The 25,881-nt window shown below is 35.5% G+C and overlaps 2 protein-coding genes and 1 long non-coding RNA gene across 3 annotated transcripts; 1 reads left to right on the top strand and 2 right to left on the bottom strand.

Moving 5' to 3' along the window:
• Positions 1 to 2,611: 2,611 nt before the first annotated feature.
• Positions 2,612 to 15,255, top strand: LOC110914377. Its single transcript, XM_022159174.2, has 21 exons — positions 2,612 to 2,704; positions 4,267 to 4,476; positions 5,556 to 5,823; positions 5,905 to 5,992; positions 6,342 to 6,469; positions 6,566 to 6,650; positions 6,734 to 6,872; positions 6,977 to 7,188; positions 7,261 to 7,576; positions 7,677 to 7,757; positions 7,850 to 7,946; positions 9,339 to 9,542; positions 9,985 to 10,146; positions 10,252 to 10,344; positions 10,474 to 10,578; positions 10,689 to 11,127; positions 11,212 to 11,609; positions 11,763 to 12,152; positions 12,232 to 12,420; positions 12,664 to 13,497; positions 13,595 to 15,255. The coding sequence occupies exons 1-21, from the start codon at positions 2,612 to 2,614 to the stop codon at positions 15,253 to 15,255; spliced, it is 6,192 nt and encodes a 2,063-aa protein (XP_022014866.2).
• A 365-nt stretch (positions 15,256 to 15,620) lies between these two features.
• LOC110914379 lies at positions 15,621 to 16,854 on the bottom strand. Its single transcript, XM_022159176.2, has 3 exons — positions 16,584 to 16,854; positions 16,052 to 16,483; positions 15,621 to 15,952 (listed from the first exon to the last, which is right to left on the bottom strand). The coding sequence occupies exons 1-3, from the start codon at positions 16,830 to 16,832 to the stop codon at positions 15,929 to 15,931; spliced, it is 705 nt and encodes a 234-aa protein (XP_022014868.1). The 5' UTR covers positions 16,833 to 16,854; the 3' UTR covers positions 15,621 to 15,928.
• Positions 16,855 to 16,863: 9 nt separating this feature from the next.
• Positions 16,864 to 18,518, bottom strand: LOC118487274. The gene is made up of 3 exons (XR_004881152.1): positions 18,226 to 18,518; positions 16,985 to 17,040; positions 16,864 to 16,895 (listed from the first exon to the last, which is right to left on the bottom strand). It is a non-coding gene; the product is annotated as an uncharacterized LOC118487274 (long non-coding RNA).
• Between the last annotated feature and the right edge of the window lie 7,363 nt (positions 18,519 to 25,881).

Consider the following 25,881-nt stretch of genomic DNA (forward strand, 5'->3'; position numbering starts at 1 on the left):
TCCTGCATGATGTACATATTTTTATAGGATTAGGATCAAATACAAAGGCTTCTTATTGTTACCCATCATGTGCATGTCATGTGACTAATAATTAACCAGGGTTTGGGGTTGAGTTAGACTCACGGGGCAAAATAGTTAGTTATAGAGACCATGGGGGCACATATGTTAAAAAATCCTATTTGGGCTAATATAGTAAAAGTGATATAACCACAGGGGCCAAAAACGTAATTTACTCTTCATTCTAAATGTTGTGTGAATGGGTTCTTTTGAAGATATATCCATTCTTCTCACCACAGAACAGGACTCGACATCGTTGTTGAGCATCAAGGTCACGCATCCCTGCAATCTTTAGGGCTTCCAATCAAGCACACGTCCCTGCAATCTTGAGGGTCGCCAGTGGCGAAGCTTTATTGGGGCTGGGGCGTAGTGTTAGTTTTACCAAAAAAAGTTCAATTTTTTTTTTGTCTTGTAAAATATTGGACTTTTAAGATTCAGACTCCCACCAAAATAATTTGGATTTTGAGAGTCCGGCCTCCACATTGGTCGCGTTGTGATTCTGCTTCACTGGCTTGTTTTTATGACCTCATTAGTCACAATCAACAAGATTTTGATCTTGAATGTATGGATTCTTTGGAAGCCATGTTTTTTTTTTCATGGACAAGAAACTCACATTTCTATTAGCAAGATTTAAATGTCTGGTTGGTCCATGTGGTTTGCAATTTTTACAGAGTCGGTCCTGAGACTTTAATAATTACATAGGTGATCCTAGTGGTTGTATTTTTTACACTCGTGTGGTCCTTATCACTAACCTATATTAAGTTTCCCACGAGTGCAAAAATTGTAACCATTAGGACCACACGAGTGCAAAAATTGTAACCATTGGGACCACAAGACTTAACTGGAAAACTTGATAGAGGTTAGCGATAAGGACCACACGAGTGCAAAAATTGTAACAATTGGGATTACTCTGTAATTTTTAAAGTTTCGGGACCAACTTTGCAAAAATGGCAAACCACAGAGACCAACTAGGCATTTAGCTCTATTACCTATCATGCACCAAAACAACATTGTTGTTTCTTGTATGCTGTATATGTTTTGACTTTTCATTGTATTAGAGTTGTGATCGTTCCCGGGTTACAATATTCTTTTACTATCTAGACTTTTAGATTGTTCGCATCATCATTGTTATCTTCATCATCAACCGATTTATTCTCACGCAAACCACCACTACCGATGTCTATTTTTCTGCCATCTTCATCTTGCTGACTTGGGCACATTATAGGTTTTGCAATGGAAGCCCTTGCAGATGTCCTCTGTATCTCTCATATTTCTCTGTACCTAACTCACGTTTCCTATTCGTGGCCGATCATAGCCACATACAAACCATTCTTTCTTCGCGCCTAAGTGCGGTTTATAGACCTTTATTAATCCCAAATAAAGATACCATTGTCTATATAAAGTAACGTCGTTTACCCTTTTCGTAATTCAGGAACATAATATAACGTTTGATAAATTCTAGAATATACCATTGTAATGTGCTTATTTTTATCAATGATTTGAAAAAGTTTTATTTGAACATGTCAAATATAGTTCATTTTTCTGTTCTTTACCATGACGAACTGAACCGATGTCATCTGAATAACATTTGTACCGGTACTGTATTTTATTTTACAGTTTCCACGACGTGACGGTACAAATTTCGTTTAAAATAGAGTTCATTCGCAATAGAGTTTTATTTTCATTTTTGTATAATAAGCTATAGCGAGTGCTGAAACGATAACGGTACCATGACGAACCAAGTCGACACCAGCCGAACAACATCAATATCGTATTTATTTTATGATTTTTTATCGATGCAAACATGTCTATATCCCTTATGCTACCGAGGTATCATAAATGATTCCCAAAAATGCTAGGTGCCAGCATCACATATTTTCACCCAATTTTAATATGATACATCTATCTACTCTCAATTTTAATATTATTAATTTTTCCCCATTTATGACATAATAAATTGATCATTAATTATTAGAATATTTTATGCATCATATATAAACAATTAATTTAGATTACAATAAGTTATTATTAATTAAATCCACACAACAATCATTATTAAGAATAAAAAATCTAATTTATTACATACCAATAAAATTATCTTCATTACTTTAAGTAAAACTTATATTTAAAAGATACATAATAATAATAATAATAATAATAATAATAATAATAATAATAATAATAATAGTACTATTTGTGTATTACATATTTTTCAATATTTACGGGTTATTATGGTATTTCAGTGTTACTTATTAACATAGCCCGAGTTTTGTGATGAATTAAAATTAATTGTGTTAATGATATGGAAGTTAGCTGGATGAAAATTGTCTGGTTTTCTCAATGTATTCCCAAGCATGTATTTCTTATGTGGTTGATAATGAGAAAGAAGCTTCTAACACAAGATAAAATCATGGAATGGGGCGCGACTAGGAGGAACAATATGAACATGATGTGCTGCCTATTATGCTATGAGAATATAGATTCTCACGATCATTTGTTCTTCTCTTGTAAGTTCTCGGATGAAGTATGGCATAAAGTAATTACATATACTGATATGGCTAATGTTAAACCGATTTGGGAGGATGTCGCAAACTGGTTGCTAGCTAGACGATCATGGAAGAAAGTAAATAGCATTGTGGATCGGCTGGTAATCGCTGTTACTGCTTACAACATTTGGCGTGAACGAAACAATAGGCTCTTTCGGAATTGTACTCGACCACCTGATCATTTAGTTAAGGAGATTATTTCCAATGTCCGATATAAGCTCATGGGTTTGAAATTCAAGAACACAAGCCAAGTGCGAAGGATTCTAGAGAAGTGGGGCGTGCATGGAGATGTTATACTTGATTGTAATTTCAGGCCATGTAATAGTGTCACGTAGAGTTGAATTTGGTTTGGTACCTAGTTGTTAGACTAGAGGGTCAGTTGTCGTTTTGTTTTTTTGCTTCTTTAGCTTGGGGTTTTGTCTCCATAGCTTGGGTATGCCCCATCTATGATCTAGTGTGTTGCTCATTCACACTACATGTTTTTTTGGTTGTTTATAAAATCACCGGGGTAACACTTTACCAAAAAAAAAAAAAAAAAAAAAAAAAACCCTAAGTTATAAGAAGCTTTTTACAGATTATACAGTTAAGGGGCTGTTTGTTTACCTCTTAATGAAGCTCTTAATGGTTCAGACATCTTACTGGTTCAGCACTTAATGGTTCAGACTGTTTGTTTCATGAGCAGATGTCTGAATGGTTCAGACATTTGCTTCCATGGTTAGGATTTATACAGAGTCTGAATGGTTAAGACCTCTAATCTGAATTGGTCAGAAATTTGCCTCTGAACGGTTAAGCATTATACAGGCTCTTAGTGGTTCAGACCTCTTACTGGTTCAGCACTTAATGATTTAGACTCTTACTGGTTCAACACTTAACTATTCAAATGTTGCCAAACAACCCCTAAATCATTTCTATTATAAAAGGCCTGGTCTATTCACACACGCCTTTTGTCTTTTTGCACATCCAAAGCGCCTCGCTATGGCCAAAGTGGGGCGCTTTGGATGTTTTTTAAAACAGATTGGTTGTGGGTTGATGTGGGTTAGTTTGGTAGGGATTTTTGGTTGAATTAGTTTGGTAGAGATTTTTGGAGGAAAAAATTTTTATTTTAGTTTTATTACATATAATTCATAGTTGTTTTATAATTACGTCATTACGTCATTATTTTTATAGAATGTGTATAATATAAGTTCTTAACGTTGTTTATTTTGTTAAATTAAAATGAACACGTTAAATAAAATGTACAGAAAGTCATAACAATTAAACGTAAACAATCCAAAACCAACGTGATGTAAATAGAAGATTAACTGCAATATCTATACTATCTATAAAAGGAGCTTAGAAGCTGACATCACTTTGCTTACTTGTCATGATATTAGCTATGCCACATAGGATGCCACATAGACTCCGCTGATGTCATTCCGCTGATGTCATAAATCCGATTTTGTTTTAATCATTTTAAATCTCAATGTATATACAAATCAAGTATTTCAATTTCAAAAATTACAAAAATCATGTTTATTTTAGGAGGTAAATTTGAAAATGCATGGGGAGTTGAATCCCCATTTAATGCACATCATATCACCGTCTCTTTCTTCTCAATTTTGAAACATATAGCACAAAGCTTTCTTCATTCAAATTTCTACATTTCTCTCTTTCTTCATTTCAGACGATTTCTCAAGAAAATCTAGGGTTTCTGTTACAAAGCATTCTCGGTAAAATGTCATCGGAGAATAAATCCGTCGGTGAATCACACTGTTTGTCACTCAGTTTCATAGAAGATTTGAATCCATCCAAAGATATGTGGACTATCAAGTGTCGAATCATCCGCAAATGGATTCAGCCCTTTCGGATGGATCTCGTGTTGATCGATGAGAAGGTATTCGTATTTGTGTAGTGATGATTCTCTTATTTTACTGTTTTAGTGTTTATACAGAGATGATTTTCTAATCCCCATGATTTTGGGTTTGTTTTTTATTTCTAAGCTTCTTGGTTGTGTAATAGATGTTTGTGTTTGTGTTCTTTGGACAGTTTAGGTTTGTGTTTTTTCTGATACTCTTACATGTTTTAGGGTTAGATATAAAGGACTGAACATGAATATTGTTTAGTTGGTTATTGATCATCGATAGATGTTTGTTCTGTGAAAGCATAAAGTATGTTTGTTTTAGTGTTAGATGAGTTTAGGGTGAGTTATAAAGAATCACAGATGAAAAGTTTTTTGAAGTTTTAATCTTGGTTACATGAAACGAAATGGAAGGTTGTTTTTGAAAGTTTTTTGTGATTTGTGTAATTTACTTTTGTGTATATTTTGTGTTCTGAAAAGTATGTTTTGTTTTAGTGTGTATTTTGTGTTTTGTTTTAGTGTTTCATGTCATGAAACTGAGTTGAATATTATTTGGTCTTTCTTTGTTTTAGTCTTATTAAATTTGATGGTATGGTATCTTACTAATTGTTTCTTTGTTTTGTGTTATTTGGGCTTATCTATATTTTCTGAAAAGTATGTTTTATATTTTTTTTGAGGTATCGTTTGGTTGTTTATTTCTAAACTTCTCAAAAGTATGTTTGTTTTAGTGTTAGATGAGTTTAGGATGAGTTATAAAGAAAAAAAGATGCATACTTTTTCTCTTGGTGACATGAAATGAAATGGAAGGTTTTTTTTGAAAGTTTTTTTTGTGATTTGTGTAATTTACTTTTGTGTATATTTTCGCTTTGTATATTTTGTGTTTTGTTTTAGTGTTTCATTTCATCAAACTGAGTTCAATCTTTTATGTATATTTTGTGTTTTGTTTTAGTGTTTCATGTCATGAAACTGAGTTGAATATTATTTGGTCTTTCTTTGTTTTAGTCTTATTAAATTTGATGGTATGGTATCTTACTAATTGTTTCAGAAGTTTAGAAATAATGAGGTATCGTTTGGTTGATTATTTCTAAACTATGGTATTTCACTACAATGGTCAGGGTCGTAAAATTCAAGCAGGTATTAAGGCTCCATTGATACCTGTGTTTATCTCTCAACTCCATGAGGATGAGGTTGTTATTCTATCCAGATTTGGTGTTGGAGAAAACAATGATACCTACAAAGTTGTTAATCATGGTTACAAGATTAACTTTTACCGTTGTACGGTTGTTACACGTGCCAGTGGTTGGGAAGGGGTTGATTATGGATTTAACTTCATGGCACATTCAGAAATTCTTAAAGGAGAGGGAAAGAATCTGGTCACTGTTGGTAGGACTGTTTCTCATAGTCTGATATATATTTTGCTTACATTTTTGAATCTGATGACTGTTGCTATGTTTGCCATTTTAGATGTTGCTGGAATTGTTGTGTCGTGTGGAGATATGGAAGTCTTTCCGAATGAAAGAAAAAGGATGAACTTTGATCTTCAAGATGTGCAGTAAATTTTTCTATCCCACTTAAATAAATTTGTTTGTGTGTTATTATTGTATTTAATTAATGTATTTGAGGATTCATTAAATGATTTTTCTTATTTATGTTTTTTTATATCTGTTTATGGTTCTTTAATGATTATGTTATTATTAGCACATTCATTGGAAATAATGTAAAGACAGATTGTTGTTTTATTATTGTCTTTAATTAATGTGGGAGTTGGACATTCATTGCATTTAATACAAAGACAGATTAAATCATTGGCATTATTTATTGTGACTGATTATTGTTCTTTTAATAGATAGTATAAATTTTAGTGGAACTTTTAATGCTTTTTTTTTATCTGTTTGTTGTAGGGGAGAAGTAGTTCGTTGTACTTTGTGGAATGGATATGCACAACAATTTAATGATTTCTTGACGCAAAACAATCCGATTGAGAATGTCATGGTTGTCATTCAGCATGCGAAGATTAAGCTGTGGCAGGGTAATTTACATTTGACTGATTCATTTACTTTAGTGTTTGCAATGTGTTTTTTTCATTTGTAATGAATTTGTTGTATATGTATATTGTTACATGCAGGACAATATACCGTTCAGAATGATAAGTTTGGAACTCGACTGTTTCTCAACAAAGAAATTCATGAGGTTAATGAACTTCGTAGGAGGTACTATTACTGAATTATATTTCTTATTTTTCATATTTTTCTTAATACGAGTGTGAGTATTAACACGAATGTTGTTTTCATAGGCTTTTAGTGAAACACTTTGAAGCTGGTGCTTCTTCTTCTCAAACCATTCTTTCATCTCAGAGTGTATTTCCAGTCCGTCAAGAATTTCTAATTGATACTCCTAAGAAACATGTTGATGAAATAATTGAGATTGAAAGCGTATGAATATTTCTATATCCATTCAAAGTCATTTAATTTCCTTTACTGTTTTCTATGTTTTATAATATTAGTATGTTAATAAAGTTTTGTCTTTCATTTTATAGGTAATGTCATGTGTGGTAGTTGCAACGATCAAAATTGTTCAAGAAAACTATGGGTGGTTTTATCCGGCATGTCGAAACTGTAACAAGAAGGTGTTGACTAAAACTGAATACTTACAATATGCTAAAATCATTTCTGATGAGGTCATGAATCTGTCTCCTACTTCATTGGTTTGTCCGAAATGCGATAAAGAATGTACATCGATAACCATTAAGTAAGTTAATGTTGCTTTTTAGGTTTATTGCTTCCTATAATGTGAATGTAATTTAACTACTATTTATTACAGGTTCAAGGTACATTTGAGAGTCCAAGATGAAACCGGTAGTATCTCTTTCGTGATGTTTGATAAAGATGTAACGAAGCTCATTGGTTCAACTGCGAGTGATATAAGGGAACGCCAAGTGAAGGCCAATGATACTGAGAGTTTTCCACATGAAATATCTCGGTTGGTTGAAAAAAAGTTGGCTTTTAAAATTGAAGTTTCTGATTACAACCTTAACCATGACTATCATGTTTACACTATCCAAAAATTATGTGATGATCCGGACATACTTGCTGAGTTGGTTGCTGGTAATGGTAATGGTCTTGAGGTTGTTGATGAGGTAATAGTTTTTGGATATCTTTTATTGATGTGTTTTTAGTTTCCAGTTTTTGTAGCTTAAATAACTTAGTTGAATTTTTTTGGTAATATTTTGATAATAGGTGTTTAGTCAAGAAGGTTCAGAAATCAAAGTTGAGAGATTATCTGAGTCCTCACAGATGGCTGGTGCTGCTATTTCAAAGGTGAATATGGATTCTATGATTTTGTTTTTCTTGTCTGTAGATTATATTACCTTATTTGATACTTTAGTAGTTGTTTTGTGATTTAATTCAAGGATGTTGTATCTGTTACCGCCGACTCTTCTGTTGTCGAAGCCGAGAAGGATTCGGGCACCAGTCCGAATGGTAAACGTTCGTTGCAGGATGTGGAAGGTCAAAATATTGGGGAACTGTCTTCTAGCAGCAAAAATAATCGGAAGAGGTCATCTAGGGTTAAAACCTAGCTCCTTTCATGTCTTTATCTTTTGATGTTTAAGCGAGTCTAACTTTTGGTCTGTACTTAAGTATGTGTTTTTGGAAGTTGGGTTGTTGTTGGTAAGTGTTAACTACTGAAACAGTTTGTATGTATGTGTTAGATGTTGGTAAGCCTATGAACTTGGATTGTGTGGTAAACCATGATGTGGTTAAATTTTTTGTATTATAAACTATGTTTTGATGCTGCTAACTATAATCTTTGCTTATAATCTGTGTTTTGATTTTTGCAATATAGTTTATGCGATGCTTAGTATGCTTTGTCGTAGTATAAATTCTACTTTTTAATGGTACGTTTCAATGTATGTTTAGTTTATAACGACATTATAAAGAAATTGTTAATATCCACTAATTATGTCAAACAAGTTATTAAATTAAAGTTCCAGAAGTAAGTTTTCTTTATGACAAATTGATAATTTAATATAGATAACTCATAAATATTAACCAACCCTTTTGTAAACTAATGTAGGAACCAATAGATTGATAAGACGAATAGAAGGATGTTTGGAAAATATGTAGCATTTAAATCCATAGAACTTTCTCCATGCACATAAATTAAGGATCACATAAATTAATTGAAAGTGTGACTCCGTTAAAATGAATCATCAAACTTCAAATCCAAATATAAATCGGGTCTATCTCAGGTATGGTAACTTCATTGTAAGAATGAATAGATTCATAAAACCAAGACAAGCATGATTAACAAAATATGTATTAATTAAATCCATATAAATTACGTTAAGTATCAATTTAAATTATTTAGATATGGAGCATCCAAAAAACAGTTTGTAAAGAAACAAAGAAATAAAATCAGTACAAAATAAATACAACTAAAGGTCCTTTAATTCGGCTGCAGTTTTCTACTAAATGGTATAAGCCTTTCAATAATTTATGGTCCATAAGTTGTGAACTATAAAACCAACCCATAAGGCCCAAAACTTTAATCAGTTTTCTTAAATCCTAATCTCATTACCTCCGCTAAACATACCCTCTTATTAACTCGCTCTGTATCAAACTGAAGATCAAAAATTAGCGCCAGAATCTCAATGCATATTTGAAAACCCTCACACTTTGGAAGCACTCGATCAACATTTAATTGTAGGTTTTTCTATTCCAGAAGTTGGAAATCTTCTCTGCAGGTTTGTCTTCTTTGATTGTTTTTTTTATTTAGGTTTTTAATGTGGATGTTCAATCATCACTATCTGTTAAAAAATTGATTTTTTGGACAGTGGTTACAATAATTACTTGTAGCTAGCCCTAAATCAACTATATTTTCCCAATTCTTATGTATAGTTATGGAGAATAATAAGAATTTTATAGCAAGAGATAGAAAGTGTTTTCCACAATGCAGTACCCAAATATCCAAAGAGTCAAGGAGGATAAGAAAGTCTATTCTGAATAAGCGTAGAAACAGTGGTGTGTCTCACTCTCTACAGACATCTCCTATTATTCATACACTTCCGGCCAATGTTCTTATTACTACAAACGATAATGGAGGTCTGTTTTTGATGATTGTTTTTCATAATACGTATATAATTTTAATGTTATATTAACTGAAATCTATTTGCGTATCTATAACAACCAGTATCATCAAAAGGTCTGTATGAACCCTCAAGTCTATATTACAAGCCAAGGAACTTAAATCACAGTCAAACTGTAATGTCGTCCGAATCCTCTTCTACAAATATGGGTAAACAACTCTATTGGTACTTTTCAAATTGTTTTACATACTGATTGTAAAAAATGTGAAAATTGTAACTATTTATTGCTGGAATTAACCAAATCTCGTCATGTACAGCATGTCACACGCCTGCCAAGTTAGATCCATCATGTGTTAGTAGGATTCATTTGACTTCATCCAGTTTTGGTAAGTTTATAAATCATATTTTTTTAAGGTATGATATCATATTTGACCTTGTCACTTTGTTTCAATTTTTAGGACAATTGGAAAATGCTAATTATGGTGTGCATGAGTCTAGAAAGAGGAAACAAAGATTGAAAATTATTGAAGGTGATGAAAGGAGGACAACTTCAATGGTTACACCACCTGCATCATCCAATCATCATATTCAGAGCAGTCCTTTAATGAATATTACAAACTGTAAGTTCTTTAGAGTTTTCTTATTACTGTTAATCATTCATTGAATGTTGCTCGAAGTTGTATAACATTTGTATATTTTTTTCTTGCAAGTGGATCGTGTTACAGTAAGTTCCCGTGGAAGTCATATTCCAACTCCTCCGAATATTGATATTAGAACTTCTCGACGTTTGCCAAAGTGTTCGGTAGTAGGTACTAATGGTATGTGGTTTATTTTTAGCAATCTGACTAAATATACGTTTCCGATTCATTGTATTTTGAATAATGTATTCCATATCCTCCTGCCTGTTGAAACTGAGTTTAATGGTCATTTCTAAAATGAAACGGCAGGAAAAGAAAACTCTTACCCTGGTGAAAGCTCTAACTGTGATGATTCCAGTTCTTCTGATCGTTTACCATCTTCTGTTGTAAAAAACATTTCCGGAATTGCAAGAGGTACATACCCTCTTTTAACCTATCAAAGTATTTTTTTCCAGATAGCACTGACATCTCCTAATATTTCTCTTATATAATCATCTTTTTTATGTATCTATATAATTTTGTAGAGTACGTTGATCATGGAGATGCTATTTTTACATGTTCTTACTGTCATGCAATGCTTTGGAAAGATGAAATGCTTAGGGGGAATTTGGATTCTAAGAAATCGGCTTTTTCTCTTTGTTGTTCGAACGGAGACGTTGAATTACCGCCCTCACCTGATCCTCCTCCATTTCTTGAAAAACTTTACAGAAGAAGTTCGTCTGAAAGCCGCAATTTCATGAATAATATTCGAGCATATAACATGATGTTTTCCTTCACATCTCTTGGTGGCAAGGTTTCTAAAAGTTTTCAAAAAAGCAGAGGTCCTTATGTTTTTGGATTACAAGGACAAAATTACCATCGCATTGGTACTCTGCTACCAAATGAGGGTGAAGAGCCCAAATTTTCACAGCTTTATATTTATGATTCCCAAAACGAGGATTTTAATCGTCAAAAGGCTGTAAGGTAAATTAACAATTCACTAAATATTCGTTTGAATATCTCTTTTACTTATATCTCCTATATGTACTAAAATAATTTTCTACATAGTGTCAAGGAAGGTTCCAAAACAACTACAAAACAACTCCTTGATCTTTCCATCATATCCAGTGTTAAAAAAAAGTTAGATTCTTGTAATCCACTTGTGAAGTCATTTAGAATGGTACGAGATTGTTTTAAAGAAAATGAGTGGCAAGATATAAGACTCAAGCTCATTGGAACAAGGGATAAGGATGGTAGAACTTTTAACTTGCCTACATCTGAAGAAATTGTTGCATTAATAATTGGTGATTTTGATGGAGCCTTTGATAAAAGAGATATCATAGTCCAAACAAGATCAGGCGGTCTTCAGAGAATTAGTGAGCTTCATCCCTCTTATCTTGCATTGCAATATCCACTTATTTTCCCATATGCAGAAGATGGATTTAGACTTGGTATTAAACATCGAGGTATTTAAGTTGATTCTGATATAGTTAGAACCAGCACGACAATGAGAGAATTTTTTAGTTACAGACTACAAGACAGACCCAACCACTTTTCATTGTTACTCAATGCTCAAAAGCTATTCCAACAGTTTGTGGTTGATGCTTATACAATGATAGAATCTGCACGGTTAGCTTACATAAAGACACAACAACCCAAACTTAGAAGTCAGACCTTTAAGAATTTAAATCAAAGTGTTCAAAGTGGAGAAAGCGATGCGTCAAACTGTGGAAAACGAATTTTGTTGCCTTCATCATTTACCGGCGGATCGAGATATATGATGCAAAAGTACCTAGATGCTATGGCAATCTGCAAAGCTGTAGGATATCCAGATCTCTTCATAACAGTCACCTGTAATCCCAATTGGCTTGAGATTTATAGATGTTTAAAAGACAAACTGCTGAATCCTCAAGACAGACCGGATATTATCTCACGTGTATTCAAAATTAAAATCAATCACCTAATTCAAGATTTCAAGAAACATAAATTCTTTGGTGAGATACAAGCAAGTAAGTGATTGTGAAATGTTTTAATTAATTTGTCAACCATAAATTCTTTAATAACAGTTTTTTTCATGTAATATTTCAGTTATTTATACAATCGAGTTTCAGAAACGTGGCCTACCTCATGCTCATATATGTTTGTTCTTAAGTGCCAAGAACAAGTTTCCAACTGCTAAAGAAATTGATTTGGCTATTAGTGCTGAAATACCTGACAAAGAGACGGATTCTGAACTGTATGAACTTGTCAAACAGTTTATGATGCACGGTCCGTGTGGTACAGACAACCCTCATTGTCCATGCATGGTTAATTTAAAATGTTCAAAGAAGTTTCCGAAAAAGTATGTAGATGAGACTTGTGTTGATTCTGAAGGATATCCTATCTACCGTCGTCGTCAAACATGTAACACTGTAGAAAAAAATGGCGTGTTGCTTAACAATAGGTTTGTAGTTCCATACAATGCTATGTTACTAAAAAAGTATCAGTGTCACATAAATGTTGAGTGATGTAACCAAACAGGATCCATCAAATATTTGTTCAAATACATTAATAAGGGTCCAGATAGAGTGACAACTTCTGTTTACCAAAGTACGACAACTGCTGGCAAGAACAAGGAAAATGAGGAAATGACCAATAATCAAAATCCGTCAAACAAAACAGAAGTAGATGAAGTTAAAGCATATCTTGATTGTAGATATGTTTTAGCATGTGAAGCTGCTTGGAGAATCTTCAAGTTTGACATACACTATCGACTTCCATCTATTGAAATATTGCCTTTTCATTGCGAAGATGGTCAGGCTATTGTTTATGACAATAATTCAAACTTGTGTGACGTGGTTAGTAACCCAACTGTGAAAATGTCTATGTTTACAGAATGGATGAAATGTAACCAAATGGATGCATTCGCTAGAACATTGAAGTATATAGAGTTTCTAAGACACTTTGTATGGATACGTAAAGAACGAAAGTGGATTCGTAGAAAAAGACCTTTTGGTGCCGTTGGTAGGATACATTATGTACCTCCATCACTTGGTGATTGTTATTTCTTGAGAATTTTATTGAATCACGTTATAGGACCAATGAGTTTCGATGATATAAAAACAGTTGATGGAAAAATTTATCCTACCTTTAAAGATGCGTGCCTCGCTCGCGGTCTGTTGGATGATGATAATGAGTATATAATTGCCATGGAGGAAGCAAGCACATGGTCCACTTCTGATTTCTTGCGTACATTTTTTGTAATGCTGTTGATGTCAAATTCCATTTCTAGGCCTGGTCATTTCTGGAGACAAACAAAATCTCTGTTGTGTGAAGATATATTATACCAGCAACGGAAGGTTACTGGTATTTCTGGTAATTTTAAAACTTTAAATAAAGCTCAAATATTCTATTCCGTTTGTAATTAAATATTTTTATATGCTAATTACCAAACATCTGTTTTATTTTTCAGATTTGGTTCTTCCAGAGGAAGAGATTGAAAACATTTGCCTATCACATATTGAAAAATTGTTACTTGCTTATGGAAGTACGTTAAGCTGCTTTTCAGACATGCCGAATGTTCCTGGGAACTACATTTCAGCATTGAACAATCAAATGATAATGAAAGAACTTTCCTATGATCGGAGTAGCTTAAAAAAGGAACTTGCATCTTTCTTAAAATCTTTAACTGATGAACAGCACAAAGTGTATCAAACTGTCATGAATGCAGTTGCTAAAGGAAATGGAGGTGTTTTTTTTCTATATGGTTACGGTGGAATTGGGAAAACATTTCTATGGAAAACATTTGCAGCTGCGTTACGCTCCAAGGGTGAAATTGTTTTGAATGTTGCATCCAGTGGTATTGCATCACTCCTATTAGATGGCGGTAGAACAGCTCATTCCAGATTTGTTATTCCGATAAACGTTAACGAGGATTCTATATGTTCTATAGAACCGAACAGTGAGCTAGGAGGCTTAATAAAAGAAACTAAGATGATAATTTGGGATGAAGCGCCAATGACACATAAGCATTGTTTTGAAGCTTTGGATAGAACAATGAGAGATATAGTCCGTTCCAATAATTCGTCCTTGCAGTCCAAGCCTTTTGGCGGAAAGATAGTCCTTTTTGGCGGTGATTTTAGACAAATCCTTCCGGTCATTCCAAAAGGTACTAGAAGCATGATTGTAAATTCTTCATTGAATTTTTCTTATATATGGCATGATTGTCAATTACTCAAACTAACTCAAAACATGAGGTTAAGAGTCGGTACAAAAGCAAGTAATCTTCAGGAGATCAAGGAATTTGCTGAATGGATTTTACGCCTTGGTGATGGTCTACTTGGTGATCCAAATGATGGAGAGATGGAGATTGAAATTCCAGATGATCTACTTATATTAGATGAAGTCAATCCTATATCTTCATTGATCTCATTCACATATCCGGATATGCAAAACTTTATGTGGGATTCAAATTACTTTCAACAAAGAGCCATTCTTGCTCCCACAAATGATGTTGTTGATTCAATAAACACAGAACTGTTAAATAGTGTCGTTGGTCAAGAGAAGATATATCTAAGTGCGGATTCTTTATGTGATACTGAACAACATTCCGACCTTGACATGGCATTGTTTCCTCCGGATGTGCTAAACAAAATGCATTTGTCAGGATTACCTAACCATAAATTGGTTCTTAAGGTTGGAGCTCCGGTAATGTTACTTAGAAACATTGATCAAACAAATGGTTTGTGTAACGGTACACGGCTTCAAGTAACAAAACTTGGAAAACTTGTAATTGAAGCAAAGATTATTACCGGAACTAATATAGGTCACCATACTTTGATTTCAAGATTGAAAATGACACCAAGTGATAAAAGATTACCAGTGAAAATTGCTCGAAGACAGTTCCCACTATCCCTGTGCTTTGCAATGACCATCAACAAAAGCCAGGGACAATCACTTGAACGTGTAGGACTATATCTTCCACATCCGGTTTTTAGTCACGGGCAACTATACGTAGCTGTATCTCGAGTAAAGAGCAGGAGTGGTTTGAAGATTTTGATATGTGACAGCGAAAAACAAGTATCTAAAACCACAACTAATGTGGTCTACAAAGAAGTTCTACAAAATCTGTAGTGCTCGTAAAAATATCATTTTGTATAAAACTCTTTTTCATGTATGAATGAATATGATATAATCTTTTGAATATCCTATCAACATGTTTCTTTTATCTAATAATAATGATTGTTATTAATATTGTTTTAACAAAAAGTAGACATGTTTAAACTGTGATAGATTTAATAGTTATAAGACAATGAAAGCCAAATAATAATAATATATATACAAAACACAAGGAATCACTAATGCGAGTAATACTTCCATTCATTAGTCATTAGGAAGAATACATGCTTTTAATACATTGAAATTTTAGTATTTGATTAACCAAAAAAAACTGATCTGTATGTACACCCTTCGTACCACAGGGTCAAAACTGTCGGTTTCAACTATTACAAAACAGTTTTAAGTAAACCAAAAACCAAAAACCATATACAAAAAACATTGTTTCCATACATCATAACATCAACTCCAACAGCCATACAAGCATTCAGTCAAACAAGAAAATACCTTTACCCATCACGAACTTAAGGGTAAATTCTTCACGAGGAACCATCTTTTTGTCCTTCACAAAATTCTTCATGTTTTTTATGTAAAACCGACCATCCGGAGCCTCGATTCCCACTTGAACATCCCAAACATTACCTTCAGCATCTACAATCTTTAAACACCTCTTCCTATCCAAGCCAATTTTTTAGCAAGATGTTTTTTTAATGCGCTGTAACAAAAAAAAACAAATTATGTTAACAAAGATAATATAATGATATCATTAATACATCCTAAAGATCGTAAGTACTTTTTGGTTACATAAACTTACAAAATGATTGTCCACACGGAAAACTATTGGAATAGTTTCCTCATTCCTGGCTACAGGGAGCATATTAGCTTCTGTGCGATTACTAACCTCATCCACATCTTCAGCATCAGAAATACTAATAACGTCTTCTTCAATTTCTTCCTTAACAGCAGCAGCATATAATTCCGGCGGCAACACTAAATCAGCATTCTTTGAACAATTGAAAACGAACATATCAAAATTGTGAAGATCAATCATTTCAAACACAAGCATATGCTCATCAGTTATTGACAATTTCTTCTTAATCCGATCCCATCCAGTTGTTATGTAAAGCTGATTGTCAAAAACTTCCATTCGAACAAACACTTTAAGCTTTCCAGGACCTCTAATAACTACTGGATAGTTTGGGATGGTATTGTCCATCTTGTGATGTACAAATAAACGATTGATATGCTTCAATGAAAAAAAGTTAGACATTAGTAATATATATACTAACAATAAATAAATAACAAACCATAATCAATATAATGAATTCAGATTGTGAACTACATACCATAGCATCCGGTTTATCAAAAGCACCATTGGGTCTGTAGTAAAAATAATCAGATGGAGCAAATTCAATATTGTCATAGAAATAAAATATTCGGAAACTTGATAATGCTTCTTCATACTGAAATACCAGCCAGGATCCAGATTGTAGCTTCAAAGTTTCAACAACAGAATACCACCCATTGTAAAAATAACAGAAGTTTGCTAACTCATATACCTTCACTTCAAAGACCTGCCCATTCGTTGTCCGCATTTTCACAAAGCCCAATGGATAGTTAAAGTCGGTTATCCATTCTTTATATTTTTTTGGGAGAACCTATGCATAAATAAATTAAAATTAGAAATTGTGTAATATGATATTATAAAGAAAACTAAATTTACCATAACCGAGAGCAGGGTACTAACCAAACATTTTCTTTGGTTGTCCTCCATGTAACATGCAAAACCATACATCCTTATAACTTTGAAGTATCAAATAAAATTGTATTAATATCATTAATAAATAAAAGAATAAAATATTAAAAGATTATTCAAAAAAATGTTAAGAATACAAAAAAAAGACTTGAAAACATAAATGTATCATCTAAACTGAAATAGTGCCAATAACTGTTGAATATGAATGACGAAAAAAAAAGACTTGAAAACATAAATGTATCATCTAGCTCATTGATTGAATAATCAACCAAAACTCATGTTGCTACCCAGGAAGCCGATCTACTGTTCCTAAATGACATTCAATCTACTATTGAGTGCAATTTACTGTTCCTAACGCACACTCAATCTACTGTTTAATACAATCAACTGTTGCTATAAAACCCTGTTGCTAAGCAATAATACAATATACTGTTCCAACCCAAAAGTATATATCCGCACTATTTCAATATCAAAAACACAAACTAAAATTATAATAAACAACATAGTCTTACAAAATTTTTATACAAAATTTTATACAAAATCTTTATACAAAATTTGAAGACTAAACAACATAAACTTGCAGATTTTCATTATTTCTACATATTTGATTTCTGATATATGTTGTTTTAAAAGGTCAACTAACAAAATTTAGACCATTACATAACAGCCAGTCATATGTACATTACAAATCTTCAATCATACATCCATAAAATGTATATTAAATCTGCACTATAATTCCCATGTAACTCGATACGATTTAGAACGATTTTAGAATCCACAAGTAGCTGACATTTCAGAATTACAGTCAAAAAGCATTTCAGAATTACATTATTTTTTAGAAAATCAAATCAAAATTCTATTAAAATACATATTGTTACTCGAGCATAATCTGATATTAGTCTAGACTTGCGGTAACTTGGTCCAGTTCAGCAAATATCATTCCATACATAATCATACAAAATCTTCATACAAAGTCTTATAAACAGTCCTTTTTAACATTGCCCTAATTGAGGTGAAATAAAATAATTTGACAAATACTAAAACTATTAACTTCAATTGATCATCAATGTCTACAACTATTAACTTCAATCGTTCATCAATATGAAAATCAGAAGTATAAGTCATAGAATAAACACCCAAGAGCCGAATATATACTACCGTGGTATAATAAATTACCAGAAGAGAAGATTTTACAACAACAAACTCTTCGATTGATGCATATAGATGATTACCTGTGGATTCGTTTGCCAAAGATCTTGAAGAAAGCTCTCTCTTCGTTCTCGCAAGTTAGTTCCGAAAGACGTAAATGTTCCATTCAAAATGTCTTTAGGGCTATATTTCAAACACAGGGCCTTCAACCCACAAGCCCATTAACAGCTTCTAATTGGATACAAATTCTTTGGCCCATTTTGAAATTTGATTATTTACAACCTAAAATGAATAGGCCTTTTATTGAATTATACAATAACAATGGACTTTTACTGAATTTTACACTAACAATGTGTCAAAATAAATTAATGTCATATATAAGAAGATATTACACAACATAAAATTAGGTTATGCTTATCAAACATGTAGACTAAAACAAACTATCTTTAACATTGTTTTATAAAGATATGTAACTAAACACAAAAATTTAAATAATATGTTATAATATTTTTTTAGCATTTGATTCCGATTGTTATTAGAACAAACCCGTGTGTTCACACGGGTGTACACCTAGTATATATTTATATCAGTTTGTACATACAATACAAAACAAAAAGGTACAACTGAGTACATAATACATAACAAAACACTAAACAAACAAACTAAGGTACTAATCCTCGTGCGGTGGGGACGGTGGGAGGGGAAGTGGAGGCAACCCAGCGAGCTCTCGTAGAGCAACGAGCGTCTCGACGATCCAGTCAGTGCGTGCGCCCTGACGTCTGAGGCGCCGGTCGAAGTCCCGAGCCACCTCACGCGCTGCCGGAGGCAGGTCAGCGTAAACGTGCTGCGGGTACTGTGGCGGCTCAGAAGCTGGCTGAACTGGTGGTACCGGGATCTCCTCGACCTGCTCCTCCTGCGCCGGATCCTCGAATATAGGCTGAGCCTGAGCCTGAGGCTGATCGATGCCCAGAGCCTGTAGCTGAGCCTGCCGAGCGGCCTGCTGAACATCAGGAGGGGCTAACACTCTAGGCCTCACCTCAATAACAACCGGGATGACCTCCGGCAACACCTCCGGCTGCCAAATCAGCTCGTCACCACCCCTGAACCTCAGACCGACATCAAAGGTACGGGTGATCTGCATGCTAGATACTGATGCGCGGCCCAACCTGGATGACGGGATCGGATCGGACAGCAGCGGATCATGCTCGGGCACGATCCCTAGTGAGCGTGCAATGGCGGTGATGTATGAGCCAGTGTGCAGCTGCCGGCGGAGCTGCCGGTGGTATGCTGTAGAAAAGTAATCTGCCAGGCAGGCTGCTAGATCGCAGGTGTGACACCTCGAAAATTCCTGTCCAATTAAATAAAGACACGTGTCCTCTGTGACAGACGTGTCAGAGAAACCAGGTTTAATAAGGAGATATGTGGTAGGATTTATTTAAAAAGGGCGTCATGTATTTTAAATACCGCTGAACGACCCAAGGGCGACATGTTATTAAATCACCTCTGAGTGGCCCGACGTTGTATAAATCCCAAGACCCTTAAATAATTATCTCATTCGGTAGCCGGTTACTCTCAGATAAGTAAAGTCTCATCTTTATTAACGGACATGGAATTATGAGTGTTACCACTCTTAATCTAAATAAAAATCTTGGCAAAATATCATAGCTAGCCAAGTTCTATAAAAGAATTCATGACCCAAATTGGAATCTCCGTCAAATTAAAATCTTCCCTAAGTGAATTAATGAAAATGGAGACATGTAAGGTGAAGAAAGGCATGCAATGGCTGGTCTTGAAGGCCCCACACCTGAATAAAGGCAGCATATTTCGGTTTTATGAATTGCATGGTCAAAGACTTAAGAGTTTGTAAGATTTTGTCTTCTGACCATCGTTTACGGACCGCAAGGTCAATGTCTTACGGTCCGTAAGCATGGCGCTTAAATTTCTGGTTCCGCATGGAATCGGTTACGGACCGCAAAGCCCTTAGCTTACGGTCCGTAAGGAAGGCACCTGAACTCTGTTTCAGTAAAGTTGGTTACGGATCGCAAGGCTGATATCATACGGTCCGCAAGAGTTCCTTACGGACCGTAAGGACTGAAGCTTACGGTCCGTAAGACCGTCGCTGGCAGTATGTTTTGGACAGCTGCCTGTCCTAAGCTTGTAACCGACTTAAAACGTAACATTTCGATTCTATGGGCTTGCTAGGCTGTTTTTAGACCCTTAGGGACAAATGTAATGATCTGGTATCAACATTAGACTTGCTTGGCTTGATCCAAGAGTCTTGGGTTCCCTATATAAAGAACTTGACCTTGAACATTTGAGCTTTGCTCACTTGGGAAGTTTGGCTAGGCACTTCTGGAAATCCTCTGGTCATCAAGGCAATTTCTTAAGCTCTCTAAATCACCTTAGGACTCTTGTAAGTGTCCTTAACCCCCTCTAATCCTTTCTAGCTTAGTTAATTAAGCAAAAGTCAAACCGTCGTAATTAAGGTTTGACTTCGTGATTAAGCATAATGTACTTTGTCTAATCACGAATTAAAAGTACCTTTAGGAAGGTAATTAAGTGGGTAACAAACCCTTAAAAGGGTATTTTCAGATGCCCACTCTAAGCATGTTAATTGTCGAGTCAAAGCTAATTAGAAAAAGTCAACAGAATGCTTATCTTTGAATTAACGCATAATTAGCAATGTAGGTTGTATGTAACCTGTTTGAAAATTAATATAACTTGGTAATAAGTATAAGAACATGTTCCAACATGTTCATCTCGACAATTTTCTGTTTAGACCCGGTTCGGAACCGAAAGTCGCATAGTTTGACTTTCGCTTTGACTTTCAGTTCTGACCCGTTTTAGGCAAGTTTGAATCTGCCTTAGAGCTTCTTTTGGACCTATTAACATGTTAGTATATCCTCCTGTGATTATACAATATGGTTCATTAGATATTTAGTTCGTATGCATGTTTCCGCTAAAAGCCCATATGTTGACCATTATGCCCAAATGTCCAAGAATCATAATTTTTGAAAATGTAAAAGGGTAGACACCTTAGTTACTGAAATATAAAGTTGTCCCCAAAATTTGGCATCAATTTGAGGTCTAGATTAAGAGTTATGCCCATTAGCGTAATTAAAGGCTTCCTTAGTAAATTATTAGCGTAATTAACACATAGCCTATCTAAACCCGAATTTTATGCCAAAACTTTATACCCACTGTTATATAATAATATTTTGGGAATTTTAAAGATTTTTATTTATTTTTAGGCTGAGCATAACTAGGGGTTCTAAGCTTACTTCGGCTTATGCCGGTTTTACCCTTTTCGGTCATAAAATGAGTATTACATAACCTTTTGACCCGAAACCTTTTTCTACTGATTCGTTATATTAAATATCATATTTTGAGCCTTCTGGAAATACAAAAATACCAGCTTTTCTTTGAAAACCCGGAAATGGCTCCAAATCGCCTTTTTAGGCATTTTCACGACATAGTATATGTCAAAATAAGATTTTATATAAAAGGCTTAAAACCTACTGATATATTTTATAAAAATATACATTATAACAGTAGCCTAAAGTTGGAAACTCAGATTTCCCATTTTACCCCTTTTTAGCCTATGTAAAATTACTAAAATGCCCTTATGAGGCGTAATTGGCATATAAAACATTTGGGGCATATTTGGGCATACCTTTCTGATATTACAACATATTTGGTGCATATAATCTCAGGAAACTTGCATATGACTTATATGGTTACTCGTTACGCACTTTCGCGTTCGGATCGGTTTATGTGACTAGTTCACACATATTAGCCGAAGCGGGTCAAACCATATCATCTAAGTCTCAAAATTCAGAATGTATTAGTTTACCCCTATTATACAAGTATCCAAGCTTGTAGGGTCTAAATCACATTCCTCCCCGATTTTCGCCTTCCTCGCGATTAAACCTTAATTACTCTCTGAAACTAACCGGTCTAAGCTTAGGCTATATTAAAAGACCCGTTAGGATTCTAATAGGTTATTATAACCTTCGTTCCAGAATAGGAGCCCAGTAAAAGACACGTGCATTTTTGAAATTGTGGTTATACTTGCTCAGGTAAATACTTTTAACTTATTTTCCCTATACGGGCTTGGGGGTACGGTATGTAATATACCGCTTGGTCGGGCGGTTGGTTCCATCTCATTAGTAGATGGGTATTACCAATGGGACCCGTTTGAAAATCTGGTGTTGTTTGTTTCTTGTACCTTTGGGAGCTTAATGACCTTGTCCCGGATATCCTTGGCATCACTTTTGGCCACGACCTCGACAGTCGGGTGTAGGCGTACACCCGGTCTTATGTCTATTATTTTTAAGGTATTAACGTTGGCTTCCCGCCGCGGACTTATACCATGTGGTGTGTCATTTAACCTTAAACCCGACACGACTCGGGCGACTGAACGGTCAACAAACATGTAAATCTTTTACAAGTTTAACTCTGCTTAATTATTCCCAAGTTATAAAATGATTTGTGCCTTGTGCATTTAAAACCAATACCTTTAAATATTTTCAAAATGAGTCAGTTAAATTGTATTTACCAGTGCAAACTGACGTATTTTCCCCAAAAAAATTAAGTGCAGGTGCTATACGGAATAGGCTGGTTTCTCCTTAGCATCGTAGAGTCTCGCAAGCTTTTGAGATGCTCAATCTGTTGAACAATTTCTTTCTTTTTACTTCGATCCGCCTGTGGATCTATTTTGACTGGTTGCGATACTTGATATTACAATCAATAGTTGAAATAAATCTATTTTCATTTGCTTCCGCTGTGCATTATAATTTGTGATGTTTGACATATGATGATATCAACTGCGTCACGGAATCCCCCACCGGGCCCACCGGTGACACGTAGAAATTAGGGGTGTGACAGGTTGGTATCAGAGCCAACACTGAGTGAATTAAACACTAGCCTTTTGTGTTTAATCTCAGTGCACAAATTTGCACATTCTTCGAGTTCCAAGTCTAGACATTGAACATAGGACAAACTCTGCTTTGTTTTATTTTGAGTCTTTTATAATTATATTATTGTGGTTATCTAAATATTGTATGCAGGTCATCATGCCACCCAGATTCCTTCGAGGTAGAGGCAAAGGACCCGTGACAGGTCATGATCACGAAGCCGGGCCTTCGCACCGGCGAACCCCATCCATTACTATGAGCACCAGCCCGCAAGAGCCCTGGAGACTCTATGTCGAACCAGGAAGGCGATCAGTATCCCTTAGCTCCTCTCCTTCGTACCAACATTCATTTGGGCCCAATTCTGAAAACGAGCCCAATAATCAGCCTCCAGCTTTCATACCTCTCCAAAGATCCAATTCTCACCATTCTTTTGGCAGCCCAACACCCGTCTTCCAAAGCCGGTTTAACCCGGCTAACTTTTTGCTGAACCCATGGGTTTTAACCCACTCGGACCGGGAGACCACTTTCCAGAGAAGAACGACATGGATGAGGATACTGACCCCGTGGAGCCAGCATCAGGAACGCCGAACCACCCCATCGAGATATCAGATGGGTCATCATTCCATGGATCGCCATATCGTGGTCCAGACAGCTACGAGGAAAGGTTCCGAAACATTGACTGGTACTTCACACCGTCTGAACACTCGCATCATGAGCAGCAACAGGATCCTTCAGTGGGTCATCAATTTGTGGCAGTCACGCCACCGCCGCCACCGCCAGTAGAGCCGCAGCAGCCGCCTCCGGAGCCACCGAGGCGAAGAAGGTCTAATGCACGGATGTCCGTGCGAGGTGGAGTTCGGATTGCTACTCCCCAGCCATCTAGTGGCAGCCATTATCCCCCACTTCAGGAGGAAGAAGACCCCTATGATGGTGGTCCGTCAAGCCCCATACCAGATGTCAACTCAGTACCTGTGGTACCACCTCTGGGTTTCGATAACCCGATTCCTGCATATGCTGGGTCAGCGGCGTACAACCCATTTGAGCAGCCGGCACACACCCACTACAACTACAACTACGGTTATGCAGAGGTAGATCCATACCTAGTAGCTCGGGATTACAATGCCCTTCATCCTGAAGGACCATATGGAGGGCCATGGACTACTGGTTACCCGACTTATGGGTACCAGCATCAGCCACCTCCTCCGCCGGTGTATCAGCCGCCTCAGCCACCGATTCAACAAGAAGTCCTTGAGAGGCTGAGCCAAGTTGAACAAGAAGTTCGTGAAGACCGCAAGGAGCGGCAAGGATTCTTTAAGGGGCTGTCAGATTTGCTCAAGGGGAAGTCGAAGAGGAGGGGTCATTGAAAACCCTTGTTACTTAATTGTGTTGTAATTCAGTCCCTGCGTGGACTTGTTATTCCAGTATTCAGCTCCTGCGTGAGCTTGTGGTTTGTATTCCGCTCCTGCGTGAGCAAGTTTGGTTAGTTAACCCCTGCGTGGGTTTGTTCTTGTTTCCCGCCCCTGCGTGGGCATTTTTATTTATTTTGGTAGAAAGTCCCGTTTGGGCAATTGTAGTACTGTCTTAGAACTATGTGTGAGATGTTTTAATTAAGTTTTTCTTTATTATTGCATGCATAAATTATGAAAATAAATGAAAGATTTAAAAAAGGATCTGCCATTATAATTAATTGGTAAAATCTAAAGTGAACCAAGACCTAGCTTTGTAAAACAAAGCCAAGATGGTAGTTCCATAATTAGGTTAAGATCCATAATTAACATCTCAGTTTAGGACTGTTCAGCGTTAATTATTAAAAGAATCTTAGAGGTAAAACCTAGCCCTTGTGTTATTGAAACCTGGCCAAGATGGTATAACCCACATAATAGATTCCAATTATTAACATCTAGTATGTTAAAGCTCTTGGCAAACTGTGAATCAGTAAAGTCACACAGGCCATGTATATTTGGGTTAATTTTAAAATTCCCTTAAATTAATTAACCACTTCTTTGAAAGTGAAGTGCCTGTGGGCAATAATTAAATGTCCTCCGTGACTAAGGACAGTGGTAGCTCATGACTCCCTGTTAATTAATGGTATAGAACTATAATTCTACCTAAAACACCTTGATATTTTAAAAATCTTGGTTATTGAATTATCTTAATTGTCCTTGTGACTAGGCCTATGTGCTAAGGATTAAAGTATTATAGGATAACAAAATCCTGATGTTTTAATGAATTAACCTAAAATGGCAATTTAAAACCTTGGTTAATAGAACATAAAATACTATAAAAGAGCCTTTAAGTAAAACCTTGTCTATTAATTATATGTAGTGTTGAAGCTACATGACTAGATCAGAGGAAGCCAATAGCCATCCGGTTGAGAACCGTGATGATGTAAAGTTCCTAGTAACCAGTGCCGAATTAAAAGCAATTGTAAATGAAGCAGTTGACAAAGCCTTAGCGCGACAGTATAGTGAATTCAGTGAAACCCACAGTAGAACCCTGTCTGCACCTCATGCTAAGCCAAAGAACCATTCTGAGGTTCGCAACAAGCCGCCACCTGCTTCTCCCAAACCTAAGAAAGATGAGGATCGTCATTCCTCCAATGAAAACAGTGTTCACCCTAAAAAGCTTGTGGTTGATGAAACCCCACGTGCTAAAGGCTGCACGTATAAGTATTTCGTGTCATGTAAACCTCGAGAGTTTACAGGGGAGAAAGGGGCAGTTGATTGTATGACATGGCTCGATGAGATTGAGACGGTGGTAGACATTAGCGGATGTGCTGAGAGGGACATGGTGAAGTTTGCATCACAATCCTTCAAAGGTGAG

The sequence above is a fragment of the Helianthus annuus genome, chromosome 15 (genome assembly GCF_002127325.2).
Source record: "Helianthus annuus cultivar XRQ/B chromosome 15, HanXRQr2.0-SUNRISE, whole genome shotgun sequence".
In the NCBI taxonomy this organism is placed as follows: Eukaryota; Viridiplantae; Streptophyta; class Magnoliopsida; order Asterales; family Asteraceae; genus Helianthus; species Helianthus annuus.

Coding starts and splice junctions, on each gene's coding strand:
- LOC110914379 (XM_022159176.2), bottom strand. CDS start 16,832: ATGCGGACAACGAATGGGCAGGTCTTTGAAGTGAAGGTATATGAGTTA. Junction 16,484..16,583: donor TTGATAAACCGGATGCTATG/GTATGTAGTTCA, acceptor TTTTCATTGAAG/CATATCAATCGTTTATTTGT. Junction 15,953..16,051: donor TCCGTGTGGACAATCATTTT/GTAAGTTTATGT, acceptor TTTTTGTTACAG/CGCATTAAAAAAACATCTTG.
- LOC110914377 (XM_022159174.2), top strand. CDS start 2,612: ATGGCTAATGTTAAACCGATTTGGGAGGATGTCGCAAACTGGTTGCTA. Junction 5,993..6,341: donor TTTGATCTTCAAGATGTGCA/GTAAATTTTTCT, acceptor TGTTTGTTGTAG/GGGAGAAGTAGTTCGTTGTA. Junction 7,189..7,260: donor TGTACATCGATAACCATTAA/GTAAGTTAATGT, acceptor TATTTATTACAG/GTTCAAGGTACATTTGAGAG.